The sequence below is a fragment of the Marmota monax genome, unplaced genomic scaffold (assembly GCF_021218885.2).
Source record: "Marmota monax isolate L192 unplaced genomic scaffold, Marmota_monax_Labrador192_F-V1.1 WCK01_AAM20220418_F8-fsc00002, whole genome shotgun sequence".
In the NCBI taxonomy this organism is placed as follows: Eukaryota; Metazoa; Chordata; class Mammalia; order Rodentia; family Sciuridae; genus Marmota; species Marmota monax.
In genome coordinates, this window is record NW_026693571.1 from 36422388 (window position 1) to 36436451 (window position 14064).

Genomic DNA, 14064 nt, shown 5'->3' on the forward strand with positions numbered 1-14064 from the left:
CACAGACTGAATAATTTTCCATTATACTTATCTACATGTATTTATTTATCTTTTTAATCTATTCATCATCAAGGAACATTTAGGCTTCTTCCATATCTTGACTGTTAGTTATAAAGCTACATTGATCATGGGGATGCGCATATGTCTTCTACATACTGATTTCATTTTCTTTACACACATTCTCCAAAACAGGATGGCTGGATCATATAGTAGTTTTCTCTATGAAATTTCATATGGAAATCAAGAGTAGGGAAAGCAAATTAGGATGCACAACACAGAGAAAAAAGAAAGAAATGGTATTTTCATCTTCTTTTTTATTTATTAAAGCATTATAATTACACATAGTAGTTGGATTCATTTTGACAAAATTATACATGAAATTTGATTTACTCTATTTCAGTTCCCGTCTCCCCTTCCATTCCCTCCCTCTGCCTCTTCTTCCTTCCTCTACTCTAGTGATCTTCCTTTCACTCATTTATTTATTTAGTTTTGATTGGTGCTTTCTACATGTACACAAAGGTGGGATTCCCTGTGGTATGTTTCTGTATGCACATAGTGTGATTTTGTTAAACCTATTAGCATTTCCTCCCCTTTCTCGTCCCCCCCCACCCCCTCAATGCCCTTCCTCTACCTCACTGATCTCTCTGCTGTTTTCATGGGATTCCCTCCCAGACCTTCTCTCCCTTGTTTTGCCCTAGCTTCCACCGATGAGAGAAAACATCCAACCCTTTGTTTTCTGAGACTGGCTTATTTCACTTAGCAAGATGTTCTAGACTATTTCCATCCATTTGCCAGCAAATACATAATTTCCTTCTTCTTTATGGCTGAGTAAAACTCCATTGTGTATGTATACCACAATTTCTTAACCCATTCATCTACTGATGGGCATCTGAACTGATTCCATAATTTGGCTATTAAATTGTACTGCTATAAACATTGGAGTGGCTGTATTGCCATAGCATGCTGATTTTAGATATTTTGGGTAAATCGAAGGAGTGGGAGAGCTGGGTCATATGGTGATTCCATTTCTAATGTTTTGGGGAAATCTCCAAAGTGCTTTCCAGAGTGTTTTGTTGTTGTTTGTTTGTTTGTTTGTTTTTTACTAATTTTCCATCTTGTCAACATGTATTAGTGTACCTTTCCCCACATCCTCACCAACATTTACTATTATTTATATTCTTAATTTCCATTTCTAACTGGAATGAGATGAAATCTTAGTGTAGTTTTGATTTGCATTTCCTGGATTGCTAGAGATGTTGAACATTTTTTTTCCATATATTTGCTGTCCATTTGTGTTTCTTCTTAGAAGAAATGTCTTTTTAGTTCTTCTGCCCATTTATTGATTGGGTTATTTGTTTTTTTGGTGTTCAGTTTTTTGAGTTCTTCATGTATCATGGACATAATTCTCTGTTACAGAAGCAGCTGGAAGAGATTTTCTTTCATTCTGTAGGCTCTCTCTTCACTGTTCTTAATCATTTCTTTTGCTGTATAGAAGCTTTTTAATTTGATGGCATCCAACTTACTAATTCTTATTTCTTGAGCCTTAGGGATCTTATTAAGGAAGTCAATGTTTGCACTAATATGATGAAGTGTTGATCTTGTGTTTTCTTCTAGCAGTTGCAAAGTTTCAGGTCTAATTTCTAAGTCTTTGATCCCCTAAAACAGTATTTTTAATTAATTTTTAAAATTTATATATGACAGCAGAATGCATTACAATTCTTATTACACATAGGGCACATTTTTTCCATATCTCTGGTTGTATGCAAAGTATATTCACACCAATTCGTGTCTTCAAACCTGTACTTTGGATAATAATGTCCATCACATTCCACCCATTTGTGGCACTGCAGACTCTCCAATAATCGCTGCCATTTACTGAATACTTAGTATGTAGCAGTCACTGCTTTAAGGAATGTACAAGGATTAACTTATATATTCTCCATAAAGACGTACGTGGTAGGTTATCATTATCTCTGTTTTTAAACAGAGGCAGGAAACAGAGGCAGACAGAGATAATGCAACCTGTCAAAGAGCACAGAGCTTAGAAATGGTGTAGCTGTGGATGTGTTCTCCTGTGTCACCCTTTGCATTTTCAAAGTCACCTGTTCCTGGAATGTGGGGTCATCCCCCAACTGCTGGCTGGAAAATCAGATGCTGCTGTTTGCAACAGTTTATCGGAAGCAAACAAGTTGAGGAAAATTGAGTAAGAATTTCTGGGATACCAACATTATGGCAGGAGCAAAGGAAGCAAAATGAGCTTGAGGACTGTCGAAACAGGACAAAGGTAATGATTTACCAAGCTGCCTGCAGATTTAAATGGGGTGGCAGCTAAGAGTGGAGGCAATCCTCCTTTCTTTCAACTGGAGTGCTTCTCATGAGCCAACCCCTGGCTCAGAGAAGATGTTTTCCATGAGGATCGTCTGCCTGGTCCTGAGCGTGGTCAGCACAGTATGGGTAGGGTGCCATTTATTCTTTGTTTCTCTCTGGTGTTTATTCTACAAAGAGCTTGGAGGTTCTGATTCTGCTAATTGTATATTCTGATACACTCTCAGCCTTATGCTCTTGCTAAAAAGGCTTGGCAAGAATGCAGGATAATATGACTGACTACAAGAGGAAGATCTTAGAGGAACCCAAGTGTACAAATTCACAAGGGGGATCTTGACATCTATCATTCAGTCTTAAAACATTGTTGGTTGTGTTTTTCTCAGAATTTTTAAGGACAAGAATCCTTCACATTTTTGTCCCTTTAAAGTCTTGGAGTACTATCATGCTAGATAACAGAACAAGGATTCTATAAGATTTTTTCCCCTCTAATTCTTAATTGCTTATTATTTGTCTGTAATAAGCATAATGTTTAGTTTTATTTAAATTTTTTTCTAAAAGGTTGTTTTTTTTGATTCAAGACAAAATGCTTAAAAAGCAAATGCATTATATTTGGAAACATACAGCAAGACCACAAGAAAAAAGTTGATAAGTAAATAGGTTTATTTGGAAATATTATATTCTTTTAGGATAACTTCTAAATGTTTAAATATGGCAAGAATTTCTAAAATTTAGCTCCAGAGATCTATATAAAGGAAGAAAAAATTTATTCAAAAATGTTTCTGAAATACTCTGCTTTTATAAAAAATATGCCAAATATGTTCTGGAAACTCGGTTATCTCCTAGTTCATAATACAAGATGTAAATTATTTCAATTTATTTCTTGCCCCCCCCAAATCATAAATTTTAGTGTGGGCATAAGCAATAAAGAAGGAAAAAGATGAAGAGGGGGTTTTAACTTAATTTTCTCCCTTATAGAAAAATAATAAGGAAGACTTTTTGTAGGAAATAAAACTAAAACCATTTATTAAAGTGATATTTCAGGTAATGCATAGGCTTCAATTATTTTTCCTCTCTCTTATTGGCATAAATCTACAAATTTTGCTTGTTTTTATTGTTGTTTTGCTTTATTCTGAAATATGTTTGAATTTACTCTTTCATTTTTTTAGGCAAAAGGATTTTACTTGTTTCTTTCAATTAATTGTTCTTGGTTCTTTGAATTAGGATTATTGTTATTTGGATATGCTTAAAAAATGAAATTAGGACTAAATATTAGCTTAAACTATCCCATACTAAAGAAGTCACAACAAAATTCTTGTAAGTTGGTGGTATAGCATAAAAATAGTGAAAATCTAGAGCCATTTTTATATATTAAGATATAAAGTCTTATTAGTAGAGTTTTTATACTTTATTTGACCACTTGGTTCAGGACAGGAAATTTTTAAGTCTGTATTTCTAATTATAAGATGTTCAAAAAAAGTTGTCAGTCAGCAACTATTTTTTTGTTTGTTTTCTGTCTACTTTTTTTTTTCACTTCAAATAAAAAGAAATCACTCCATGAATGAGCAACCCCAAAAGCATTCCTAAGTTTTACTTCACCCTATTTGTGTCCTTGGTGATGGCTTGTCTGAACTATGGACCCATCGCTAAAGGCTGCACTAAATACTTGAAGGGAAGTTAAGATAGTGTAGGTTTCTGCCTACTGAAATAGGAATTTTAGGAGAAAGAACTCTGAATTTTTCCATTATCTTTCCATCTACAATCATTATGAAAAGGCAAAATTCAACTGATTTCATTGATCCAAATAATTAATTACCTTTATCACAAGCCCTTTAAAACTCCTGACATTAATCAGACATTTATTGTCAAATACTTTTAAGAAATTTGTACCCCTTATCTTCTTTAAGTCTCATAACCATTTTGTAAAACGGGTATGAGGATTTTCACTGGAAGGTAAGAAACCTAAAGTTTTGTGGAAGCCCTGAAATTGTGACTTAGGATCTCTTAAGAGTGCCATTCATTCCTGGGACTTGTAGGCATGACAGTGTCTCTTCTTCTCCTGGCTAACGTTGTTGTTGTTGTTGCTCTTTTTGTGCATGTGTGAACGAATCTTTAAAGACTGCAGATACAGATAAAGGTGAATTCTTAGCAGAAGGAGGAGGAGTGCGTGGCCCAAGAATTGTGGAAAGACAGCAGTCTGCCTGCAAAGAGGGGGACTGGCCCTTCTGTGCTGATGAAGACTGGGTAAGCCGTGGGCCTGGGGAGCAGGAGGGTCCCTCCCTATGGTGCTAGAAAGGGGCCCAGAAAACTTTTCCAGTAGGAAATAACCTAATAATAATCTAGCTCCTTGCCTGTCTAATTAAAAACAACAAAGGTCAAGGCACCTAATCTTGAGAGCACAGTTTAATTACAACCCACTCTGGATCATTACCTGGTTGAATAGATTGGATGTTAGTTGAATGCTTAAGCAAGTTCTAGGATCCTGAGTACTGTGGTCTCAACATTTGATAGAACCGCATTTATAGGTAGGTCAACAGTCATTCCAGAGTTTCTCTAATTAGTCCTCTTGATTATTTTTAAGTCAGAAGAGATGGGAACTGCAAATCATTCTGGATCCAAGAGATAGGCCCTTAATGTAATTTTCCCCTATTCACTTTCAGAACCAAAAATGCCCTTCTGGCTGCAGGATGAAAGGGTTGATTGATGAAGTCAATCAAGATTTTACAAACAGAATAAATAAGCTCAAAAATTCGCTCTTTGATTATCAAAAAAACAATAAGGATTCTAATACGTTGACCAGGAATATAATGGAGCTTTTGAGAGGGGACTTTGCCAATGCCAATAGTAAGTACTCCATATTATTATTTTGACTTTATAACTAAAGCAACAACACAAATCTTAAATAAATAAGATGTCTGCTTATAGCTACTGAAATTTTATTCCAAAGTACTTAGCATAAAAATACATGCCTTCTTGATATCCCTGAATTTTAAGGAGAGGCTTGTTTTTTTGTTTGTTTTGTTTTTGTTTTTTTTATCTTTTTCCACACAGCAAAAGAGGTTACTTTAAACTCTTAAAGGTCACAAAGTCAGTCAGAATTTTGGATTGAAGACAAGAATGTAAGCATGTTCTTTTTAAGAATATATACTGAAAATCAGATGGACCAGATGCTTTGAGCAGATTTATTTTTGCGGGGGAGGGTTACCAAGGATTGAACTCAGAGGCACTCAACCACTGAGCCACATCCTCAGTCCTATTTTTTGTATTTTATTTGGAGACAGGGTCTTACCCGGTTGTTCGGTTCCTCGCTTTTTGCTGAGGCTGGCTTTGAATTCACAATCTTCCTGTCTCAGCCTCCCAAACTGCTGGGATTACAGGCATGCACTACCTCACCCGGCAGATATTTTTGTTTCTATCTTATGGAGGAGGAAACTCACAGGTCAATGAACTTGCTCAAAGACACAAAGCTGGAGGTGAATCCCAGACCCCACTGAGTTCATTATGTAGATTTTTAAATTTTTAAATATAGAACCATTCTCTTTCTCTCTGTTTACCCTCAAAAGAGTTTAGGAACAATTTAACATCTATAGGTAGGAAGAAAAATTCCTCAGTAATTAAATCCAATAATGGATTCAAATCTCTTGAGTAAGGATATGATAAAATAATTGGAATGTGATCAAACTATTTTATCTCTTAATTAACCTTTGAATAAATTTATTATGTATTAAATAAATTCTATTATTATTTATTAAATAAATTTGCTAGTTCTTTATCATCTATTTATAAATTCATTATTTCTTTATTATTTATTAAATAAATTTCTTTGGAATTCCTTCTGTGTTTATTTTAATTACTAACTACTACTAAGACATTGGAACCGACATCCATGAATGACTGCAGAATGCAACAGTATCTAAAAATCAAATGCCTAATAAGCTTGAAATTCACAGAATAAATATAGGGAGAACAAACTGTGAACAAAACAAAATGTGGGAGTACTTATAATCAAATTTCCTGTATTTTCTTGCTGGCTATTATAAGCAAATCCACTCCCAGATACTTCAAAACCCATGTTTTCTATTTCAGACCATGATAATACATATAATCAAGTATCAGAAGATTTGAGAAGCAGAATTGAGATCCTGAAGCGCAAAGTAATAGAGAAAGTACAGCAAATACAACTTCTGCAGAACAATGTCAGGGCCCAGCTGATAGATATGAAACGCCTGGAGGTAAGACTGTAGCTCAGACCCATGTCCTTGTCATTGAACTGTGAGGAAAAGGAAGACAGTCGTCACACCCATTGGGTGTCTACCATATGCAAAGAAAAGTACTATACCCACCATCTCCTTAAAAGTAGGAACTATCTCCCCCACACTACAGATGAAGAAAAGTAAACTTTCAAGAGCACATACTAAATTTCAAAAGCAAATTTTCAGTCCTGTCTGCCTGATTCCAAAACCCAGGATATCACCAACTTGGGGCCTTAGCCTCAGTTGTACCAAGGGTGTTTTAATTGGTGTTGCCTTTCAGAGGGAATGGCACCTTACTCTCTACTATTCTGAATCTAAGATGAACCCAAAGAGCTCCCATTGCAGATCCTGGCTAGCCTTCCCATGCCCAACCTGTCTTGCACTGAAGATAGAAAACAAAAAATATGGATTATAGGTCTGCAAGTCCTAAAAATTTAACCAGTTTCCAAACAATAAATGGACTTCCAGGAACTCAAGAGGCATGGTCCATTATTTAAATCTACCTTTTCCTTTTCTCTTTCTCTAGGTGGACATCGATATTAAGATCCGATCTTGCCAAGGGTCCTGTAGTAGGTCTGTATCACGTGAGATAGATCTGAGGGACTACGAAAACCAGCAGAGGCAACTTGAACAGATCATATCCCAAAACTTACTTCCCTCTGCAGATAGGCAATACTTACCACTGATAAAAATGACTCCAGTCCCAGACTTGATTCCTGGTCATTACAAGAGCCAGCTTCAAAAGGCCCCTCCAGAGTGGAAGGCATTAACAGAAATGCAGCAGATGAGGATGGTGTTAGAGCGACATGGAAGAGAGGGGAGTGCCCGAGGAGACTCTCCATCTTATGGAACAGGGTCAGTGACAGAAAGGCCCAGGAACCCTGGATCTGCTGGTACGGCACCACGGAATCCTGGAAGTTCTAGGCCTGGAAGTGGTGGAAATTGGAACCCTGGGACTGCTGGATCCGATGGTACTGGACACTGGAATCCTGGGAGCTCCACACCCGGTCATAGTGGAAATTGGAGTCCTGGAGGCTCTGGACATGGAAGTTTTAGGCCAGAGAGTGGGGGCTATGGGAACACCAGGCCTGCCAGCCCAGACTGGGGGGAATTTGAAGAGGTGACAGGAAATATAAATCCAGGGACAAAGAAAGAATATAGCACAGGTAAACTGGTCACTTCTAAAGGAGAGAAAGAGCTCCTGATTGGGAACGAGAAGGTCACCTCTGCTGGTACAACCACCTCACGTCATTCATGCTCAAAAACCATCACTAAGACTGTGATAGGTGCCGATGGTCGCAGAGAAGTAACCAAAGAAGTGGTAAATTCTGAAGATGCTGCTGACTGTGGTGATGCCACTGACATAGACTCGCTGCACAGTTTTAGTGCCAGAGGCAGCCTGGCTGACTTTTCCAGACTGCACCCTGATGAAGCTTCTTTCTTTGAAACTTCCTCAATTGGGAAAACATTCCCAGGTTTACTCCCACCTTCCTTCAAAGAGTTTGGCAGTAAGATCCAAACTATGGGCTCAGAATCTGACACAGGGGAAACTGGCTCTCTTCATGAAGGTGTACCTGAATTCTCCTCCAGTGGGAAAACTTCAAGTCACAGAAAACTTGTAACCAGTAGCACAACTTACAGTAGAGGAGGCTCCACGGTGGAAACCAAGAACTATAAAATGGCAGATGAGGCTGGAAGTGAAGCCGGCCATGAAGAACTCCTCCGAGAAGCACATACTATCAAGAGAGGCCGTGCCATGTCTCGCCCTTCCAGAGGTATCCACACTTCTCCTTTGGGGGAGCCTTCCCTGAACCCCTAGACTAATTATTTCTGCAAAGTGCTCCCACAAGTACCTTGCACTTCTTTCTTAATCATCTACTAAGCTTTATCAAAATGACACTTTTTTTTTTGGTCTGTTTTTCATGCTAGACTGTGAGTTCCATGGGGAAAGGGGCTTTGTCTATTGTGTTCATCTCTGTATTCCCAAATGCCTAGCAGTGCAGAAAGTCATCACTCAATAAACACATGTTAAATGAATGAATGAATACCTTCTGAAACTCGGTTTTGAGTTTATATAACCAAATTGTTTCATCATTCAAAATATGCGCTATAGGAATTGTCACTCAATTGACTAATTTTTAGCGTGTGTCTCAGTTGATATTTAGATCAGGTGAAAAACAAGTTGTACTAGTCTTCATTGATACTTGGCTACCTTTGATGGCTATTTGCCATTAGTCGGTTTGTGCAAGTAAAATTCCAAATTCATTTGAGAAAAATTTGCATTTTGAAGATATAGATGACCCTCGATTGCATACAATTATATCCCACTTATGTACATCCTTTTCCCATGGGCAGAAGGAAGGAAAGAAGGAAGGAAGGGAAGAAAGAAAGCAGTATTTGCCTTCTTTAATCTGGTCCATGCCTATCTTTGTAAAAGTTAAATGAGAGTAACTTCTTCCAACCAGCTTAATTTTTTTTTTAGACTGTGATGATGTCCTCCAAACACATCCTTCAGGTGCCCAAAGTGGCATTTTCAATATCAAGCTACCAGGATCCAGTAAGATTTTTTCTGTTTATTGCGATCAAGAGACCAGTTTGGGAGGATGGCTTTTGATCCAGCAAAGAATGGATGGATCACTGAATTTTAACCGGACCTGGCAAGACTACAAGAGAGGTTTCGGCAGCCTGAATGACAAGGGGGAAGGAGAATTCTGGCTAGGCAATGACTACCTCCACTTACTCACACAGGGGGGCTCTATCCTTAGGGTAGAATTGGAGGACTGGGATGGGAAAGGGGCTTATGCCGAGTACCACTTGCGGGTGGGCTCTGAGGAGGAAGGATATGCTCTGGAGGTTTCCTCCTATAGGGGCACAGCTGGGGATGCTCTGATTGAGGGTTCTGTGGAAGAAGGGACCGAATACACTTCTCACAATGCCATGCAATTCAGTACTTTCGACAGGGATGCAGACCAGTGGGAAGAGAACTGTGCAGAAGTCTACGGAGGGGGCTGGTGGTACAACAACTGCCAGGCAGCCAACCTCAATGGCATCTTCTACCCTGGGGGCTCCTATGACCCAAGGAACAACAGCCCTTATGAGATTGAGAATGGAGTGGTCTGGGTCCCCTTTAGAGGAGCAGATTATTCCCTGAGGGTTGTCCGCATGAAAATCAGGCCCCTGGTGACCCAGTAGGCCAAAGCAGTGGGAATGGGGACAGAAAGGCTTGGTTTGTTTAGCAAAGTGGAGAGAAAATAAGGAACATAAAGGAGTCAAGATTCTTTACCACCTATTAAAAATTCCCAGGTGCTATTTCATTGTTCTTTGTACTGTAGCTAAATGTAACTGAGACATATTAGTGCTTTGAAAAATAAAATAATCAATTTTTTTTTTTACCTTTAAATAACTCTGTGGGCTTTAAAATTTTTAAAGAAACACACTAAGGGACATCCATTGCACCAGGAGGAGGGAGTCACATGGGACCTCCTTTCTGCAACCCAGAAGATGTTGAAAACTTCTCTTCCACACCACCCAGTCATAGGCCAGCCCATTGCAAACTAGTTATTTTCATCCACTAGGTTTGAATGGTTTTAAACCAACATTTTGAGTTAAAAATCACTGAATTGAGCAGTGCTTGACCTTTGTAGAGGAATTCACAATTTTCAAAGTATGTTTTTTTAAATTTTTTTTTGATATTTATTTTTTTTAGTTGTAGTTGGACATAATACCTTTATTTGTTTTTATATGGCACTGAGGATCGAACTCAGCACTCTACAGCTGAGCCATAGCCCATCCCTCAATGTATGTTCATCTCTTCTTTTAGCAAGCAAGTCCAGAAAAACCATTCTTTCCTAATAGAAGTGGAAATGTATTCTTTGAGTCTACCCATAGAGACTATAATGTAGACTCAAATTCTTTTTCAGAGTCTAACCGATTTCTTTCAAGAACATATGGAAAAACACATTTAAAATATTTACAAATATTTCCAAAAAGGAAATTTACACATGCATAAACAATCTCCCCAGTATTGATTTGATTTCATTTTTCTACCAAATACTGAATCATTACTTTGAAAACACCTCACTAAATATGATCTATATCATTTTTATAAATTCAACATATTTACATTGGTCAATTTGTTTTCTTTTTGTGGGTTCTTTTTAGTTACATGAATGGGATTATGAATGGAAAGGGCTTTCTTTGAAGATTTTGAATTTATTATAAGAGAATTAAGTATACTTTCAATTCAATAAACAGTCCATTCTAGCAGACTCATTATGATTGGAAATAGAGTTTGAGTGGGAGAAAAGACACCACACATCTCTTTATTCCATCTGACCTTCTCTTTAACTGATTTCTTTCTCTCCCTTCCCCTGAAATTAGTTATTAATTCATCTTCAATTCCTTTCATTCCTTGGGAAACCCCCTCAACTTGGCTTCCAGGTGCTTACTGGTCTATTGAAATTGCTCTCCTTCAGTTGGCAGTGACTTTGTAACTTTGTTAGGATCCTGCGTTCAAGCCTTTCCCTTCATAGCCTCCTTTCATAGTCACCCCATCCTTGGATCTATCTCTTCTCTTGGTTTCTGGTATCTCACTCCTTCCTGTCTCACAATTTTCTGTTGTTTTCAACTGGTGATTTCTTCCCAGATGACTCCTTAAATGCAAGGGTTTGTCATTACAATAACATAAGTGCTCATCTATTAGTCAGGATTAGGTTTGGCATGTGTGGCTTCAACAAGGAAGAAGTCCGTTTCCTGTTCACAAGAAAGAAAAAAAAAAAGTCTGCAGGAATATGTTCTCCCAGTCCTCAAGAAGTCAAAATCTTAACAGAGAAGCTGCAGTTGTGGCTCAGTGATAGAGCATTTGCCTTGCACATGTGAGGCATTGGGTTCAATCCTCACACCACATAAAAATTAATAAGTAAAATAAAGATATTGTGTCCGTCTACAACTAAAAAAGTATTTTAAAAAAAATCTTAACAGAGGCTTGCAGATCGCTTCCTGGTCTAAACCTTGTGTTCTGTGATAGCCTGGAAGAAGGAGGAAAGATGGAATAGAAAGGGAGTCTCTTCTCATTTAAGGAGCTTTTTTGATTGTTCCATAGAACACCTCCACTGACATCTTAAGGGTCACACCTTAGTCACACAGGTAGATCTAATAGGAGATGCTGACATTTGCTTTTAGCTTGGGTATAAGAGAGTCCTAATTAAAATTAGGATTCTGTTAATAAGGAGGAAAGGGAGAATAGATATTGAAATCCAGTTACTACTTTTAGCCAAACCCTAATTTCTCTCTTTACAATGAGGACCTTTGCTCTTCATTTTGTGTGACTATCACCTAAAGCTTCATCTACATCAGTGGACTTAAGCAGGAAAGTCAGTGAGGTTAGGTTAAATTTGTTTAGCTTTGCATATGAACTCTTGCACAAATTAGCCCATTTTCCACTTCTACAATCATTCGCTCTGCACTGCAATTACATTGCATTTTTCACTGGTACTGGAATACCAGGTTTTTTAATGATTTTGTGCTTTCTCACATACTATCTAGAAAATGCCCATTTATCCCTTTAAATATAGCTCAAATCATGCTTCTGAGAGCCCTTCCCTGATGTCCACCACATAATACAATGAATTGTTCTCTTGTGCCTTGTTTTTGCAAAAATAAAGCAGTCTATTCCTGACTCTAACACACTTATTTTACTGTGGCACTAGATTGTGAATTCCTTTAGGCCAGAGCTCATTTATGTCATGTATTCTGTCCTACATAAGACTATCTCACTCATCCTAAGATGATACAGATAGATTTTAAATATTTCTTTAAATATTTTTCTTTTATATTTACATACCTAATTAATCTGGAATTTGTTTTAATATATTATGAAGAAAATATTCTCTTTTTTTTCTTTTGAAAGATGTCCAAGTATTAGTGGGATAACTTATTAAATAAAGCATTCTTTGCCCATAGAATTTACATGTCAATTTATTGTACGAATTTTCTCTGGATCTCTGCATAGATGCCTTTGTTTAGCCTCCTGTTTAGGCCCATTGTGTGTGTGTGTGTGTGTGTGTGTGTGTGTGTTGTGCTAGGGATTGAACATAGGGCCTTGGTAGGCAAGAGCTCTATCCCTGAGCTATACCCACAGTGCTATTCCTTATTCATGTTTAAAATAACAGCTTTTGGATGAAATTGTCTCACTTCTATCCCGTTTTGTTTTTTGTTTGCTTGTTTGTTTTTTAATCTAGAAAAATTGTAACTTTCATTTTTACTTTTGAAATTTTCTTCTAGGGGTTACCTGGAAAAGTCTTCCTTAATTTACAATTAGTTACCTTTTAAGGGGTTTAGAGTAAGTTGTCTCTTCCATAATCAAGTTCTATTTAAGTTTTCTATTTCAAAATGACCCTTGAATGAATGAATGTATGAATGAACAAAATAGATATGAACCAGAACATTTTGCCATGAAAGTACATAATTTTACATATTTCTTCCTTGGAGGAAAATGCTGAATAGGGTTTCTGATTTTGAGTTAGGAATATAAAAAACATCCAGTCATATTTCAAGTTATGCATAGGTGAATCGATGTCTTTTAGCCTGAGGCTATCCTTGACGCTCTTCTTCAGTATGCTATAGTATATGAAGGAAAGCTCTTAGTTACTCTTTTCTGAGGTGCAGGAACTATATTTTTATATCTACTACTTATCGCAAGGCCTGTCACATAATAATGACCCAATAAATTTTTATAAGTAAAGGAATCTAAAAACTTTTAGTCTTCTACTTCAAACTTTACAAAAATCCCTTCCATATCTAGTGATATACCCAAGTTAATTAAGATGTCATATTTTATTTTTATTCAAGAAACTACTTACATTTTAATTCATTTATTATATTTGCATATATAGTTCCAGTTTTCTGAAACTCTTTAGTACCGGAAATTTGGGGAAATAAATTTCTCTAAAATGTTAGAAGAACACTTTTAGTTAATAATCACATATTGCTAGTTCCTTTTACAAAGTTGAGATCATTTTATTAATTGATTGTTCAGGTGAGAGAATAAATTAGGGGGTTAAATTCTGTGATGATAAGAGGCACACCTGTGAGTGAAGCACACAATATTGTTTTCATAGGTTCTAACCACCTAAGTTCCACCACTTATTATTCACTTGGAGATAATGATACTGTAATTCAGAGATAAACATCAGACTATTGTATATGGCATTTGCTTTGAATTATTTTCCCAGTACTGTTACTGATTTGATTATACTCTGTCATAGGTTCCCAAAGGCAACAAAATATATTTCCCAGTTAGCTAGTGCTAGAGGAGCTGCAGGTGAATCTGGAAAGTAGCGCTATGCAGACACATTCACTCATCTCAAATCAGGTCTACAAAAACCTGAAAGGAAATGATAGGTCACTAATACAAGTACATGCAGAATGCAAAGTCATAAATCTACCATATTTTATATTCAAGAAAAATAATGCAACATTTGCTATTTAC

The 14064-nt window shown here is 37.0% G+C and overlaps 1 protein-coding gene across 1 annotated transcript; it reads left to right on the plus strand.

Annotated features, from left to right (window-relative positions):
- The first annotated feature begins 2295 nt into the window (after positions 1-2295).
- Positions 2296-9959, plus strand: Fga (fibrinogen alpha chain). Its single transcript, XM_046459117.2, has 6 exons — positions 2296-2454; positions 4441-4566; positions 4983-5166; positions 6409-6554; positions 7102-8350; positions 9058-9959. The coding sequence occupies exons 1-6, from the start codon at positions 2317-2319 to the stop codon at positions 9765-9767; spliced, it is 2553 nt and encodes an 850-aa protein (XP_046315073.2). The 5' UTR covers positions 2296-2316; the 3' UTR covers positions 9768-9959.
- The last annotated feature ends 4105 nt before the right edge of the window (positions 9960-14064 follow it).